At 39.5% G+C, this 15,456-nt stretch overlaps 1 protein-coding gene across 3 annotated transcripts in view; it reads left to right on the top strand.

The window, feature by feature from the left end:
* xkr4 (XK related 4) overlaps positions 1-12,713 on the top strand; it is a 79,315-nt gene extending 66,602 nt beyond the window's left edge. The window contains exons 3-5 of one of the 3 annotated variants that reach the window (XR_004463277.1): positions 6,636-6,990; positions 7,724-8,936; positions 9,028-12,713. Coding sequence is in view for 1 of the 3 variants with exons in the window: in XM_026313303.2 (XP_026169088.1) it covers positions 6,636-6,990; positions 7,724-8,324 (956 nt within the window). In the remaining 2 variants the exon portion in view is untranslated. Of the gene's footprint in view, positions 1-6,635; positions 6,991-7,723 lie in introns of all 3 variants that reach the window. The other 2 variants (XR_004463276.1, XM_026313303.2) reach the window with 2 other exon arrangements.
* Positions 12,714-15,456: the final 2,743 nt, after the last annotated feature.

Below are 15,456 nucleotides of genomic sequence, written 5' to 3'. Positions count from 1 at the left end.
CCACTATTAGATATTTTATCAAGTCGCTGAGCCATGTCAGAATTAGTTATGAAGAAAACTGTCAGGTTTACGCTACACTGACATGGTTCTTTTCCCTGAAGGCAATGAAGCACACGATAACTTTGTACCGAGTATATGCCTGCAAGTGAAAAAGGCCTCAGTTGCAGACGGAGAGAGAAGAGACTTTCTTCTCTCCCCCATGCGACCTTGACTCTCCTTTGCCTCCTTTCACTGAGCAGTCCTTTTTTTTTATAGTGAGGAACAAACAAGGCACATGATGTGTGGGTGCAGTTAGAAGTTTCAGCTCATCATTTACACAGGTCAAAAGGTTATGTGGTTTATCTGGTAAGATAGACACCTGCTAAAACATCTTACACAAACATGGTATTGTCTTCAAATCATGTTACACAATGACAACAATTGTACTTTTGACCTCATGACCCCAACAGAAACTTGTGCAAAATATTTCTTTGCATATTTAAGTTTTTTCCCATCTTGATGTACACTGACCAAAATTATAAACGCAACACTTTTGTTTTTGCCCCCATTTTTCATGAGCTGAACTCAAAGATCTAAGACTTTTTCAATGTACACAAAAGGCCTATTTCTCTCAAATATTGTTCACAAATCAGTTTAAATCTGTGTTAGTGAGCACTTCTCCTTTACCGAGATAATTCAATTCAATTCAATTCAATTTTATTTGTATAGTGCCGAATCACAATACAAATCATCTCAAGGCACTTTACAAAAACTAAAACTAAAAACCCAACAATTCCCTTATGAGCAAGCACTTGGCGACAGTGGAGAGGAAAAAAACTCCCTTTAACGGAAGAAAAAAACCTCCAGCAGAACCGGGCTCAGTTTGGGCGGCCATCTGCCTCGACCGGTTGGGGTGAGTGGATAGAGCAGAGAGAAAAGAACAGCAACAATAAACAACAAATAGACACTGCAAGTTGGTGGGGCCAGTAACTGCACATCAGCGATAAACAGCTCCAGGACCAGGGACACCTGCAGAAGGTACAGAGAGAGAGAGAGAGAGAGAGAGAGGGAGGGAGAGAGCACAAACTAGGGGAGAGAGAGAGCACAAGGTTAGTAACATTCAATGGTGGAATATACATGAGGTGGGAGAGAAGGGGGGGGGTTAGGGTAGGGGAGCTCAGTGCACCGATGGTCCTCGGGCAGTCTAGGCCTATAGCAGCATAACTAACTAAGGGATGGTTCAGGGTTGCCTGAAGCCAGCCCTAACTATATGCTTTGTCAAAGAGGAAGGTTTTAAGTCTAGCCTTAAAAGTACAGAGAGTGTCTGCCTCCTGAACCCAGGCTGAGAGCTGGTTCCACAGGAGAGGAGCTTGATAGCTAAAGGCTCTGCCTCCCATTCTGCTTTTGAGAACTCTGGGAACCACAAGTAGGCCTGCACTCTGAGAGCGAAGTGGTCTATTGGGATAATATGGTACTATGAGGTCTTTAAGGTATGAAGGAGCTTGATTATGAAGGGATTTGTATGTGAGAAGAAGGATTTTAAATTCTATTCTATATTTTACAGGGAGCCAATGAAGAGAAGCCAATATAGGAGAAATATGATCTCTCTTGCTAGTTCCTGTCAGGACTCTGGCTGCGGCTTTCTGGATTAATTGGAGGCTTTTTATTAAGATATTAGGACATCCAGATAGTAATGAGTTACAGTAATCTAGCCTTGAGGAAACAAATGCATGGACTAGTTTTTCTGCATCATTTTGAGACAGGATGTTCCTAATTTTGGCAATGTTGCGCAGGTGAAAGAATGCAGTTCTAGAAATTTGTTTTATGTGTGAGTTAAAGGACATGTCCTGGTCAAAAATAACTCCAAGGTTTTTTACAGTAGTGCTGGAGGCCAGGGCTATGCCATCTAGAGTAGCTATAATTTTAGAAAAGTTATTTCTGAGATTTTTAGGCCCAAATATAATGACTTCTGTTTTCTCCGAGTTTAAAAGTAAAAAGTTACTGGTCATCCAAGCCTTTATGTCAGTTAGACAGGCTTGAAGTCTGGTTAACTGGTTTGTGCTAACAGGTTTAATAGATAGATATAACTGAGTGTCATCCGCATAGCAATGGTAATTAATAGAGTGCTTCCTAATGATATATCCTAAAGGAAGCATGTACAGGGTGAACAGAATCGGTCCTAGCACAGAACCTTGTGGAACTCCATAACTAACTTTTGTTCGTGTGGAAGGTTCATCATGGACATGAACAAACTGGAATCTGTCCGATAAATAGGATTGGAACCACTTTAACGCTGTTCCTCTGATACCAATCACATGCTCCAGTCTCTGTAATAAGATGTTGTGGTCAATGGTGTCGAATGCTGCACTAAGGTCTAGGAGGACAAGTATCGAAACAAGTCCATTATCTGAGGCTAAGAGAAGATCGTTGGTAACTTTCAACAGTGCTGTTTCTGTACTATGATGTGCTCTAAATCCTGATTGGAAATCTTCAAATAGTTCATTCCTGTGTAAGTGGTCTGATAGCTGCTTAGCTTATAACAGATTTTTCTAGGATTTTAGAAATAAATGGCAGGTTGGATATTGGTCTATAATTAGCCAAGACTCCTGGATCAAGACTAGGCTTTTTGAGTAAAGGTTTGATTACTGCAGTCTTAAAGGCCTGTGGTACGTAGCCTGATACTAGAGATACATTTACCAAGTCCAATAAAGATGAGTTCATTAATGGCAGGGTGCCTTTAAGCAGTCTAGTCGGGATGGGGTCCAAGAGACACGTTGATGATTTCGATGAAGCAACTACTGATGTAAATTCAGAGAGATCTATAGGAGAGAAGCAGTCTAAACATAACTGAGGTCCTACAGATGATTCAAGAGCTATTGTAGTAAAAGATTCATTTATTGCAGGTATAGGAAGCATCTGCTGAATTTTATCTCTAATAGTTTTATTTGTAAAGAAACTCATAAATTCATCACTGCTGAGAGCTAAGGGAACACTGGGCTCAACGGAGCTGTGACTAATCCATCCACCTCACAGGTGTGGCATAGCAAGATGCTGATTAGACAGCATGATTATTGCTCAGGTGTTCCTTAGGCTGGCCACAATAAATCAATCTTTTACAATCTTTGACAAAACATATATTTAGGGCTGGTTCAGGCAACCCTGAACCATCCCTTAGTAATGCTGCTATAGGCCTAGACTGCCCGAGGACCATCTGTGCACTGAGCTTTGTCAAAGAGGAAGGTTTTAAGTCTAGCCTTAAAAGTACAGCGAGTGTCTGCCTCCTGAACCCAGACTGGGAGCTGGTTCCACAGGAGAGGAGCTTGATAGCTAAAGGCTCTGCCTCCCATTCTGCTTTTGGAAACTCTAGGAACCAAAAGTAGACCTGCACCCTGAAAGTGAAGTGCTTTATTGGGATAATATAGTACTATGAGGTCTTTAAGGTATGAAGGAGCTTGATCATGAAAGATATAGCTTAACATTTTATAAATGTCATTCATGAATTTCTAAAACATTAATTTCAGTCAAACAGTTTTCAAAGTACTGGTAATAACAGCCTGTCAGACTTTTTGATTTAATCCTCTTAGACACATGGAGTCATAGTCAGCCTGATAAACATAGTCACCAGATGGCATTCAAAAAAGAAAAACATGTTCCAGCCCAATGTGACACCATGATGGTAGGTTTGGAAGCTGTCTTGCTAAAAATTAGACAAAGCAGCATGTTTTAAACAAATACCTGACATGACATTTCCCAAAGTTAAAACTGTTGCACATACTATTGACTAATTTGTTCTCCAGTATCTGTGCAATAATAATCTCTTTACAACTGACAGATTAATAAATGCAGTCAAACTACTGTAACTACCAATACCAAATTGGAAAATTCTCCATCTTCTGTGCATATTGTGTGTTTGCCCTTGACCAACACCCGCTATTATGTTATGTTGTTTATTCAATATGTGCTCATCTTTATGAGCACAAAAGATAAACTACCGGTTACTGTCTAATAATGCCCTAGTCTCATTTTTATTCACGAAATTTTTATTCATTCATGAAATAATATCAAACACTGTACAACAAAGTGTTAACTAACTATTCCGACATGTCTTGTTGCATTCAGGACTTCAAACCTCCTCTAGTGGCAGCAACGATTATTTATCATTGACTCCGTTCTCAGAGACACTTCCACCAACACTTCCGCCAACACCACTCTCTCACCATGGAAACCAGAAGGAGCCTGGACCTACGTAGCAGACACTTCCTTAAAGAGACGTGGGGGCCACAAGCTTATTCTTTTAAGGCCACAAGCTCCTAAAACCAAGCCATTTTTAAGTACTGTGCTTGCGACACATTTTCAGATCTGCCAGAAACTATGATCTGAAAGGTATTTAATCATGAATATTTTACAGACGTGTTTTGGGAACATTCAGGGCCTATTTTTAAATTTCCAAAAAAGTGTATAATAGGACCCTTTTAAATGTTTTCTCTCTATAGAATGCATTTAATAGCTATACAGCTATAAAGCCCCTTGTGTTTTTGGGGAATAGAGGAGTAATTATTTCCTAGATTATTATTTTTCAATTTATTATACATGCTTTTGGAAATGCCCCAGACAAATTAGTGATGAAATCTAGCATTGCTAATTCAAAGTTTAGGTCATATCAATTAATAGACTATATATTATATATATTAATAGACTGTATATCACTATTCTTATGCCACCCCTTTGCCAAACAATGGAAGAATTTGTAGATCTGCCCCTGACCACGAGAAACTGTGTGCAGGTCGAACCAAAGAGAACTGCTGCTGATTTAAATCAAAAGGGAGTGCTGCAAATACTGATTAGATTTAGGTTTTGTTCCATTCACTGGACTTTGTATAAAATTAACTGATACATGAAAAACTATGTAATTTATATTAAAAGTATCCCCTGTGTATTTTTACTGCCCAAAACTTATGCACTGTACTGTAAATGTTATTTACTATTATAACTGGTACTTGCTATTGTTTTTATGATAATAAAATTTTCTGTTTTTCCATTTTCATACAGTACGTATTTGATGTCGAAATTTCAATACAGGCTGGTAAAACTTACTGACGGTCTATGAAATTCATTCTAAACTAACACATTTAAAAGTACATAGGCAAGAATCAAAATAAGAAACAGCAAATAGTGAAATTAAAATTAAAGAAAACTGGGTGCAGATAAATCACTGTCAGTTGTCATATGTTATATGTCATATGTTATATGCCACACTAAAAAGAAAGGTTTTTAGCTTGGACTTAAACATTGCCACAGATGAGGCTTGTCTAACATCATCAGGAAGACTATTCCAGATTTGAGCTGCATAAAACTGAAACGCTGCTTCTCCCTGTTTAGTCCTGACTCTGGGCACGAGCAGAAGGCCTGTCCCTGATGTTCTCAGAGTCCGAGATGGTTCATATGGCATCAATATGTCAGAGATGTAACGTGCTGCTGAGCCATGAAGAGACTTATACACAAGCAGTGCTATTTTAAAGTCTATTCTCTGAGGGACAGGAAGCCAGTGCAGAGATCTGAGAACAGGAGTAATGTGGTTGTACTTCCTGGTTCTAGTCAGGACCCGAGCAGCAGCGTTCTGAATGTACTGTAGCTGCCTTACAGCTCGTTTTGAGAGCCCCGTGAACAGGCCGTTACAGTAATCTAACCTGCTAGAGATAAATGCATGGATGGGTCTTGGAGAGTCTTTAATAAGAAGCTGCTCTGTCAGTGACTGACAAAACCTAAAGGAAGAACAGCTGGTGGTCAGCTGAGACACTTTTGGGGCAGAGAGATTACCCAAATACAAGTGAAAAAACATTACAAAGTTGTTTTTGAATCTTAAAACCCTTCTAATTTTGAAATTCAGTATGCGTTACACTGAGGTTCTTTTCTTTCATGATGTAAAATGAAAATATAAACTTTCCTTTTATTTTTAATGAAAACATACAGGTAATATGATATTTCATATTTTAGAAGGCTTTAATTTTGCAATTCAACATCAGACCTGATATATTGTGTCACTCTAAGGTGATCAATTATTCTCGCAGTAAGTGTTTTTTGTTTGTTTCATTTAATTAGTTTTTTGTTTGTTTCATTTAATGTTTTTGTTTGTTTTTAATATTTATTAATTGTATTTAATATAAATTTGTCTTTTAGTTCATTAATCAATATTTTCTTTCTCTTTGTTTATTTACCCTTTAATTTATTATTGACTGACTGAGTTATTGAATGTGAAAACACAGTAAGAGGGGGTGCAATGGACAGCACAGATTTAACAGGGGGGATCTCGATGGAGAAACAGATTTTGACACAACACCAGCAGGCAATGGTACATTACAAGCACACAAACACCAGAGGCTGGTGCACAAAGACAAATAGCAAGTAACTTATGTTAATGCATTTTAAATGAAATTTGTTTTGAATCTGTGGTTTTGAATCAATGTTTGATTGATGTGCCAAGCTAGGCTAAACATATCCTGGTCAGTCTGTGTAGTGAATACAAACAGATATTCATCTTTCATTTGATTGTGAGTGACAAATGAAGCATGTTTTTCAAAATACCAGGGTGTTTCTGGACTGTTCCCTTGATGTGGCGCTGAGATCAAACCCACTTTGTCTATGTGTCCCTGTCTTAGGTATGACAGCGGCAGCCTCTCTCGTCTCTCTGGCCTGGGCTCTAGCATCCTACCAAAAGGCTTTGCGAGAGTCTCGGGATGACAAGAAACCAATCAGTTACCTGGCTGTCATTATTCAGTTTTGTTGGCACTTCTTCACTATCGCAGCCAGGGTCATCACTTTCGCTTTATTTGCCTCTGTGTTTCAACTCTACTTTGGCATCTTCATTGTCCTGCACTGGTGCATCATGACCTTCTGGATTGTCCATTGTGAGACAGACTTCTGCATAAGCAAGTGGGAAGAGATTGTGTTTGACATGGTGGTGGGCATAATCTATATCTTTTCCTGGTTCAATGTCAAGGAGGGAAGGACAAGGTAAACATGCAGCAAGGGATGTGAAATTTTACTCTGTTCGTGTATAGTGTCATTCACTAAAAAACATTGAGCAAAAAAATCTGAATTCAATAAATTCATTATGTCAAATGTGCTAGTGCTGTAACTAACAGGATGAAGTAAACAAGAAGACAGGTTAACACTTCAAGCACAAGGGGTCTTAGTATACCTAAAACCACCAACAGGATCAAATTTACCTATGCACCTGCCTACTGCATTGATCATGCCAAAAATGTATACACCTATTGGTGTCACAAAGAAATGGGTATGTATGAGCATCACGTTTTGGTGTTTTATAGCCTATTTAAAAAAAACTACATCAAAGATGACAGTGTTCAACTATTGAAAGGAAACGTACATATTTGGGTAATATAACTACAATAATGTAATTCACCACATATTGCAATAATTTGGATTATTTAGACTACTTCAATTCCCTAAATAGACAATAATGAACAATAGTAAAAACTGTAAACAACTGCTGTACTCACCATTTTAATCATTATAAATTGCAATTGCAGGTGCATTCGGAATTATTGATAATAGAGCTAACGGGTAAACTATTCTAAATGTCAATAAAATTAAATGAACAGCTCACTGTGAAAATACAATATAAACATTTGCCTCTTTTGCTAAAACTAGAGAAAGCAGCTTCATTTAGTTTCATGCTCTCTGGCTGATTTTTTTTTAAATCACGTTTCATGTCTTTGTGCAGGTGTAGACTTTTCATCTATTACCTGGTGATCTTGGTGGAAAATGCTGCTCTCAGTGCGTTGTGGTATCTCTACCGGTTGCCTCACACCACCGACGCCTTTGCAGTGCCAGCACTCTGCGTCATCTTCAGCAGCTTCCTCACCGGAGTGGTTTTCATGCTCATGTACTATGCCTTTTTTCATCCTAATGGGCCGCGCTTTGGGCGATCACCGAGCAGCCAGGGCCTTGACCTGGACCCTATTTCTCAGTTCTCCACTCTACCATCTGAAGGTGCCACCAACTCACTGCGCTCTAACCGTGGCGCCACCACAACTCTGGAGCGTGAGATTGGGAAGTATTCTGAGCGGGACGGCTGCATGCCAGTTTTTCAGGTCCGACCTACAGTGCCATCCACACCATCGTCACGTGCTCCCCGCTTTGAAGAGACTGTCATCAAGATTGACCTTTGTAGGAACCGCTACCCAGCCTGGGAGCGCCATGTCCTTGACCGCAGTATACGCAGGGCAATCCTGGCCATAGACTGCTCCCTGTCACCCCCAAGGCTGCAGTACAAAGATGACGCTTTGGTACAGGAGAGGCTGGAATATGAGACCACATTATAGTTCTTCAGAGTTTTTAGAGGGGTGCAACAAATATGACATGAACAGCAACAGGGACTGTGGCAATAATCACTTGTTAGTACAGTAATCTCACTTTTCATTTTTGATTCCCACTTTTCTTTCTGTTCCTTGGCATAAGTGCCTACCCAGGAGCATTTCGTCCTCTTAGTAGATTTGGCACAACTTCAGTCTATGTCACTGGTTGTGTTTGGCTTCTTTGTAGGGTTGTTTTTATTATAGAGTGTTTCAATACTCTGGAAGAGGCTGATGCAGTTCTGATTATGTGATCCCTTTGCTGCCACAACTGGGTGGGCACTTCAGTCAATATCTTATCGCTCCTGTCCTCTCAGTGCCAAAAAAACTTCCTTGGAAACATCTCATTTTTGAGGATGTGAAAAAATTTTGACATGGCTGGTTAGTCCAAAACATTCTTCTCTGGCATTGACACTTCATTCCTTTGGTTAATTGTGGTCCACAGTGGGAAAAGGTCAGGCAGAAAATAAACTCCCTGCAGACAATGGTCAAAGTAGCATCTATAGCCAATCATTGTTTGGAAGTTTGGCTAAAATCAAAGGAACCTATGTGGAAGGAAGGACAGGATGCAAGAAAGAAAAGGTGAATGTTGGGCAGGCAGAAGCTCTGATATTTCTCTCATAACGAAAAAAGTCAAACTCACGCAATGCCGTCTTCACCCAACTACTTGCAGTCCACCCACACAAACCTGGCTGTCCGGTGATGCGGGTCTTTTTTGTCTGTGGAGGAAAATGTGGAGGGCAGAGCAGAAAAATGAGCAAAGCACCAGCCAGCAATGAATAGGAGACGACATGATGACGCAGGAAAAGAAAATGAGTTGAGGATGGAGAAGTGGATACAAGACGACACAGCCATCTCAGCCAAAAAAAAAAAAAAAAAACACTAGGATGTACTCTGTACTCTGTACAGTACACTGATACTAAATGCAGCATTTTTTACTTTGTGTATGATGTAGAGGGTACTGAAATCATTGTAACTCTGTGTTTTTGTGGTTGCGTGTGTATGTGTGTGATGTAGGTGGTGTGTGTGCGTCTAAACAAGAAAAGCAGCTCAGGAGGGCATGCGCTTGGATGCCTGAATGGATTCTGTGCTGTCATCAGTGAAGGTACACCTTGATATTCTGACTTTATGTCTGCTTGTTCTTTGGCTTTAATTAGAAATGATAACCAAGTGATTTTTGGTAAACTGAACTGTGACTATAAAAGTTTGATCCAAGATTGACATACCACATATGATAGTCTGGGAAGAGTGACTGATACAGGAAGATGATACAAACAATTTATGTGGGTGCCACAGAAATCAGGCTTTCAACAGACAAAATTGAAGCCCCTGAAGATGTGTAAAATAAGAAATGTTTGTCATGTTTTTTGCCACTTTGTATCTATGAGAATGCCAAACCTTGAGTGTTTCTCATAAACAGTTGTTAATTAGTACAGCAAAGGGAAAGAAATTAAGTGAACAGAAATTTTGTATGTGGGGTTGAAGGCAACACAGATAATAAACTCTACATAGAGAGACCAAACTTAGATTGCTCAGATTGAAGTGATAGCTCATTCATAGCGCCAACTTACTTCTTAGTAATTTTCAGAGTTTTCATTATGATGTCAGTGCCATATTCTAGTCATAAGTAACACATAAACGTTCTTAGCGTAGTGACTGAAATTTCCATCAGATGATATTAAGCATCCAGCAGTGCAGTGTGCATGTCCTGGATCAGGGCAAGACAGTAACTGACGGCAAAACAAGATTATAGGTCTAAACGTGTTTGAGGACATGACCCACATACTGAAAATGAAGTTATTCTAGTGGTTCGGAAAAATTTTACCCTGATACATGAAAAGAAGGATTAGGGCCTCACATTTAGGATTCATGCTGACTAGATGTTCAAATTAAAATCAAATTCTATTGCAACCCAGACATTTTGAGGATACTGCTTCATGATAGTCAAAGGACAATTACGTGACTGAATGGTGGCATTAAAGCATCACCATCTTCTATGATCCATGAATCCATGAATACCAAGATTGTCCATCAATGCTATCCTCAGGCCCCTTCAACATACTGTACATGTCTAAAAAGCAAACCCATGATCATCCCCAGCAATCTGAATAGCCCAGTGCAAAGAGGTTGATGACTAAATAGAAAGCTGAACCATCAACACAACACCTTGCCTCTGACACTCCCAACCCAAACAGCTTGATTTCAGGGAATGCTGGGAAGCCAGAGGCAATAACTTCATCACAGACAGTAGATGAGCTGTCACTCAAACAAACCATTTACAGGAAATTACAGCTCTCGAACAAAGATAGAGTAAGCATCTATTAAAATGCAAAATGTTAGGATACAAGAAAGTTATCTTTTGCATTTTCTTACATCACAAGTGCAATGTATTTTTTCTAAGGATAGCAAGAGGAGTGAAAAGCACAAAACAAGTCAGTGGGATAATCATGGCATAAGACTGCAAACCTTTTCATCCTGCTTAACCAAACCAGCCCCAGGTGTACTGAATTCCTATGACCTATGACTATGGTCTTATCATTTTGTGTATGAAGTTTGAATGTTGCTGTGTGTTATTACAGTGGATGTACAGGACTTGACATACTGGCATATTCCAGCTGTGATTTGATTTGATCTGTTGCTTTGTTTAGAGACTTGAATGTACTTTTGCTACTGCAACAAGATGCCACTCAACTGCAATATTATAGAAAAATAATTGTAAGTTGTGTAATCAATTGAACATCATTGATATTAATTACTGTCAAGATTATGATATTGTAAAGTAATACAGTGCAGACTTATCAAGCTCTTAATTAAATTACTTAAATTTCACACTATGCAGAAATGAATGAAAACCAGTGGGCATCCAAACATCTACCAATATACAACCTACAAATTTGAAAATGTATATATAAAGTCTTGTTAAAGCTAAAATGTACACACACATTGGAATAGTTATGGTTCCTTAGTTTTATCAAGGTTTTATCAGTTAAAGCTGATTTTACAAGTTCAGGTGTCTTATTTTTTCATTTTACATGATTCATGAAACAGCTTGTATATTCTAGTATAAGTCATACAACTGATTTTAGATTTTATGTTTATTTATTCGTCTTGTTGACACCACATAACTGTGTGTGTAGTGCTTTTCTGCACTGAAAAGTTTGTGGAGAGCATTTTGATTGATGGCAGCATTTGCTGTTTTTAATTTTGCTTAATTTTAAGCTTTTGATTTTCCAGGCATCTCTGTGTGATGGAGAGTACCACTGCATATTTTACATCAGCAGTGTAAAGCCTTTCATGTCTCCATTGGGAGTTGTGTGAAGTCTGATAAATTGCCTCAAGTGATGTAATTTGAGTTACTGTTGGTTTGGTCTGAAGGTTTGGAAAGAAAAATACTCTGACCATCACACCTCTGTAGCTGCTCCTCATCTCTGCCTCAGCTTCCAGCATAACACACTCCAATTACTGACTGATGTGTTGTTGGTCAAGCTGCATTGTAAATATTGTTTTGTTTGTTTTTGCCCAAGAAAAAGCACAGGTTTCAGAATGGCATATCCTGTACAGGGCTGCATTTAGACAGCAGGCTAAATCAGCTTAAACTTCATTTTTGCCTGTTCATGGGACCACTTATCCAATTGCAGTCCTCAAGGTCCACTGTCCTGCTTGTTTTCCAACTATCCCTGCCCTACCCACTGCTGATTACCTGGATCAGGTGTGTTCAGCCAATGACAAACTGCAAGAACAGTGATAGTTGGAAAACAAGGAGGACAGTGGACCTCGAGGACTGCAGTTGGAGACCCCTGCAGTAGAGGGTTGCAATATGGCTGGAGCCAATCCCAGCTGACACTGTGCAAGAGGCAGGGTACAAACATTCACAATCACATCAACATCGACAATTTAGAGTCACTAATCAACCTAACCTGCGTGTACCTGGACCTTTGGAGGAAGCTGGAGTACCTGGAGAAAACACAGGGTGAACATGTAAATACCACATAAAAATATGACACCACTGTACCTGAAGGGATCACCAAACATGCAAAATCTTTTCATTTTTAAAAAATTCATTATTTGATTCATTTTGGAATGTGATTGTCACAATCTACGGGTGGACCCGAATGCAGAGATGAGGGACAGATCGTAGATTAGGATAAATGAAGATTTATTTACGGAAAGTAAACGTGTAGCAAACAATCCAGCCGGTAACTAGTACCACTCCTCTCCTAGACACAGTTGTCTGGATGAACATAACTAAGGCGACACTGAAACAACTTGTAGCCTCTTCTCTTTGGCTTTCTTTGTATGTTCCAGATGAACACAGGTGCAAGAGTGAATACTCCAATGGCTTGTAGGTGGAGATTCTGTGATATACAGTGGGTACGGAAAGTATTCAGACCCCTTTAAATATTTCACTCTTTGTGTCATTGCAGCCATTTGCCAAAATCAAAAAAGTTCATTTTATTTCTCATTAATGTACACTCAGCACCCCATCTTGACAGAAAAAAACAGAAATGTAGAAATTTTTGCAAATTTATTAAAAAAGAAAAACTGAAATATCACATGGTCATAAGTATTCAGACCCTTTGCAGTGACACTCATATTTAACTCACATGCTGTCCATTTCTTCTGATCCTCCTTGAGATGGTTCTGCTCCTTCATTGGAGTCCAGCTGTGTTTAATTAAACTGATTGGACTTGATTTGGACAGGCACACACCTGTCTATATGAGACTTTACAGCTCACAGTGCATGTCAGAGCAAATGAGAATCATGAGGTCGAAGGAACTGTTCAAGGAGCTCAGAGACAGAATTGTGGCAAGGCACAGATCTGGCCAAGGTTACAAAATAATTTCTGCAGCACTCAAGGTTCCTAAGAGCACAGTGGCCTCCATAATCCTCAAATGGAAAACGTTTGGGACGACCAGAACTCTTCCTAGACCTGGCCGTCCAGCCAAACTGAGCAATCGTGGGAGAAGAGCCTTGGTGAGAGAGGTAAAGAAGAACCCAAAGATCACTGTGGCTGAGCTCCAGAGATGCAGTAGGGAGATGGGAGAAAGTTCCACAAAGTCAACTATCACTGCAGCCCTCCACCAGTCGGGGCTTTATGGCAGAGGGGCCCGACGGAAGCCTCTCCTTGGTGCAAGACACATGAAAGCCCACATAGAGTTTGCCAAAAGACACATGAAGGACTCCCAGACTATGAGAAATATGATTCTCTGGTTTGATGAGACCAAGATTGAACTTTTTGGCGTTAATTCTAAGCGGTATGTGTGGAGAAAACCAGGCACTGCTCATCCCCTGCCCAATACAATCCCTACAGTGAAACATGGTGGTGGGAGCATCATGTTGTGGGGGTGTTTTTCAGCTGCAGGGACAGGACGACTGGTTGCAATTGAAGGAAACATGAATGTGGCCAAGTACAGAGATATCCTGGAAGAAAACCTCTTCCACAGTGCTCAGGACCTCAGACTGGGCCGAAGGTTCACCTTTCAACAGGACAATGACCCTAAGCACACAGCTAAAATAACAAAGCAGTGGTTTCGGAACAACTCTGTGACCGTTCTTGACTGGCCCAGCCAGATCCCTGACCTAAACCCAATTGAGCATCTCTGGAGAGACCTGAAAATGGCTGTCCACCAACGTTCACCATCCAACCTGACAGAACTGGAGAGGATCTGCAAGGAAGAATGGCAGAGGATCCCCAAATCCAGGTGTGAAAAATTTGTTGCATCATTCCCAAGAAGACTCATGGCTGTACTAGCTCAAAAGGGTGCTTCTACTCAACACTGAGCACAGGGTCTGAATACTTATGACCATGTGATATTTCAGTTTTTCTTTTTTAATAAATTTGCAAAAATTTCTACATTTCTGTTTTTTTTCTGTCAAGATGGGGTGCTGAGTGTACATTAATGAGAAATAAAATGAACTTTTTTGATTTTGGCAAATGACTGCAATGACAAAGAGTGAAAAATTTAAAGGGGTCTGAATACTTTCCGTACCCACTGTATGTAGTGCTGGTTGATTTCCTGATCCAACCCAGCTGTATCTCCTCAGCCACCACAGCCACGCCCCTTGCCAAGTTGCAGGAGCTAGGGGAAAAGAGATGGGACAAAAAAGGGGAAAAGGGAAAATGGGAAAAACGCATACAAACCCCATATCCTGACAGTTATACTGTATATGCTATAGATAATGGGGGACTTTTGCTAATACAATGACCACACCTAGTAGCAGATCTTTCTCCCTAAGTCACCAGCAGTGGGTTTATCTACTAACGCAAGAAGTAAGAAAGTTTATGAAGTAAATACATATTTACAGTCAAACAAGGTTTTATTTTGCCACCTAAACAGAAATATGATAGGAATGGTTGAAAAGTAGTTTTCTTTGTAGCACATTGTGTAAATGCAGCCTATATTATTGGACCAATTTATGTATGTCTTTGCAATGGCTCCCAAATCCAGTGCATCCTTTGTTTACTCATCACCATCTCATGAACATCAACCCTTTTATGATGTACACTGAACATAAATCTACCTCAGTTTGATTCATGGATCCTCCACCCTTTTGTTGGCAATATATGTTGTAGAGGGATAACACAGGAATCCTTCTTTCTGTTAGGAATTCAGAATGAAAATACAGAACTTCCCAAAATTAACTTGTAATTTCCTTTAACAAACAATATTGGAATGTAATGGAATGACAAACAGACTACTCATTTTTAAATGTGCCAAACTGAAATTGCAAAAATGTTTTTTTAAATTTGATTTTCACTTATGTGCTTGTTTTCCACATATTGATAAATATAAAGGGCATCTTGATCCTGTTAAATAGACGTAAATCTATGGCAGTAACTTTTTAAAACTGTAAATAAAAATTGGATTTCTTAATTTGTCACACATAATGCAAACATGGCAGAACCGCACAGTGCAAGGATTCAATTTTTAGTAAGTAAAATAGAGCTTACTGGGGAAAAAACTAGCCATTGCAGCAGTAAGGTGTTTGTCTGTCTTGGGTTTCTTTTTTCCAAGAAATGATTTCTTTAATCTTGCTGTTAAAACAAAAAAATGAGGATCCGGCTTAATAATTACATTAATGTTTCACGGGTGCTTGTCT

Source organism: Mastacembelus armatus, chromosome 17 (genome assembly GCF_900324485.2).
Source record: "Mastacembelus armatus chromosome 17, fMasArm1.2, whole genome shotgun sequence".
Lineage (NCBI taxonomy): Eukaryota > Metazoa > Chordata > Actinopteri > Synbranchiformes > Mastacembelidae > Mastacembelus > Mastacembelus armatus.
The sequence above is the reverse complement of the archived record's forward strand: the minus strand, read 5'-3'. Positions and strand labels throughout refer to the sequence as shown.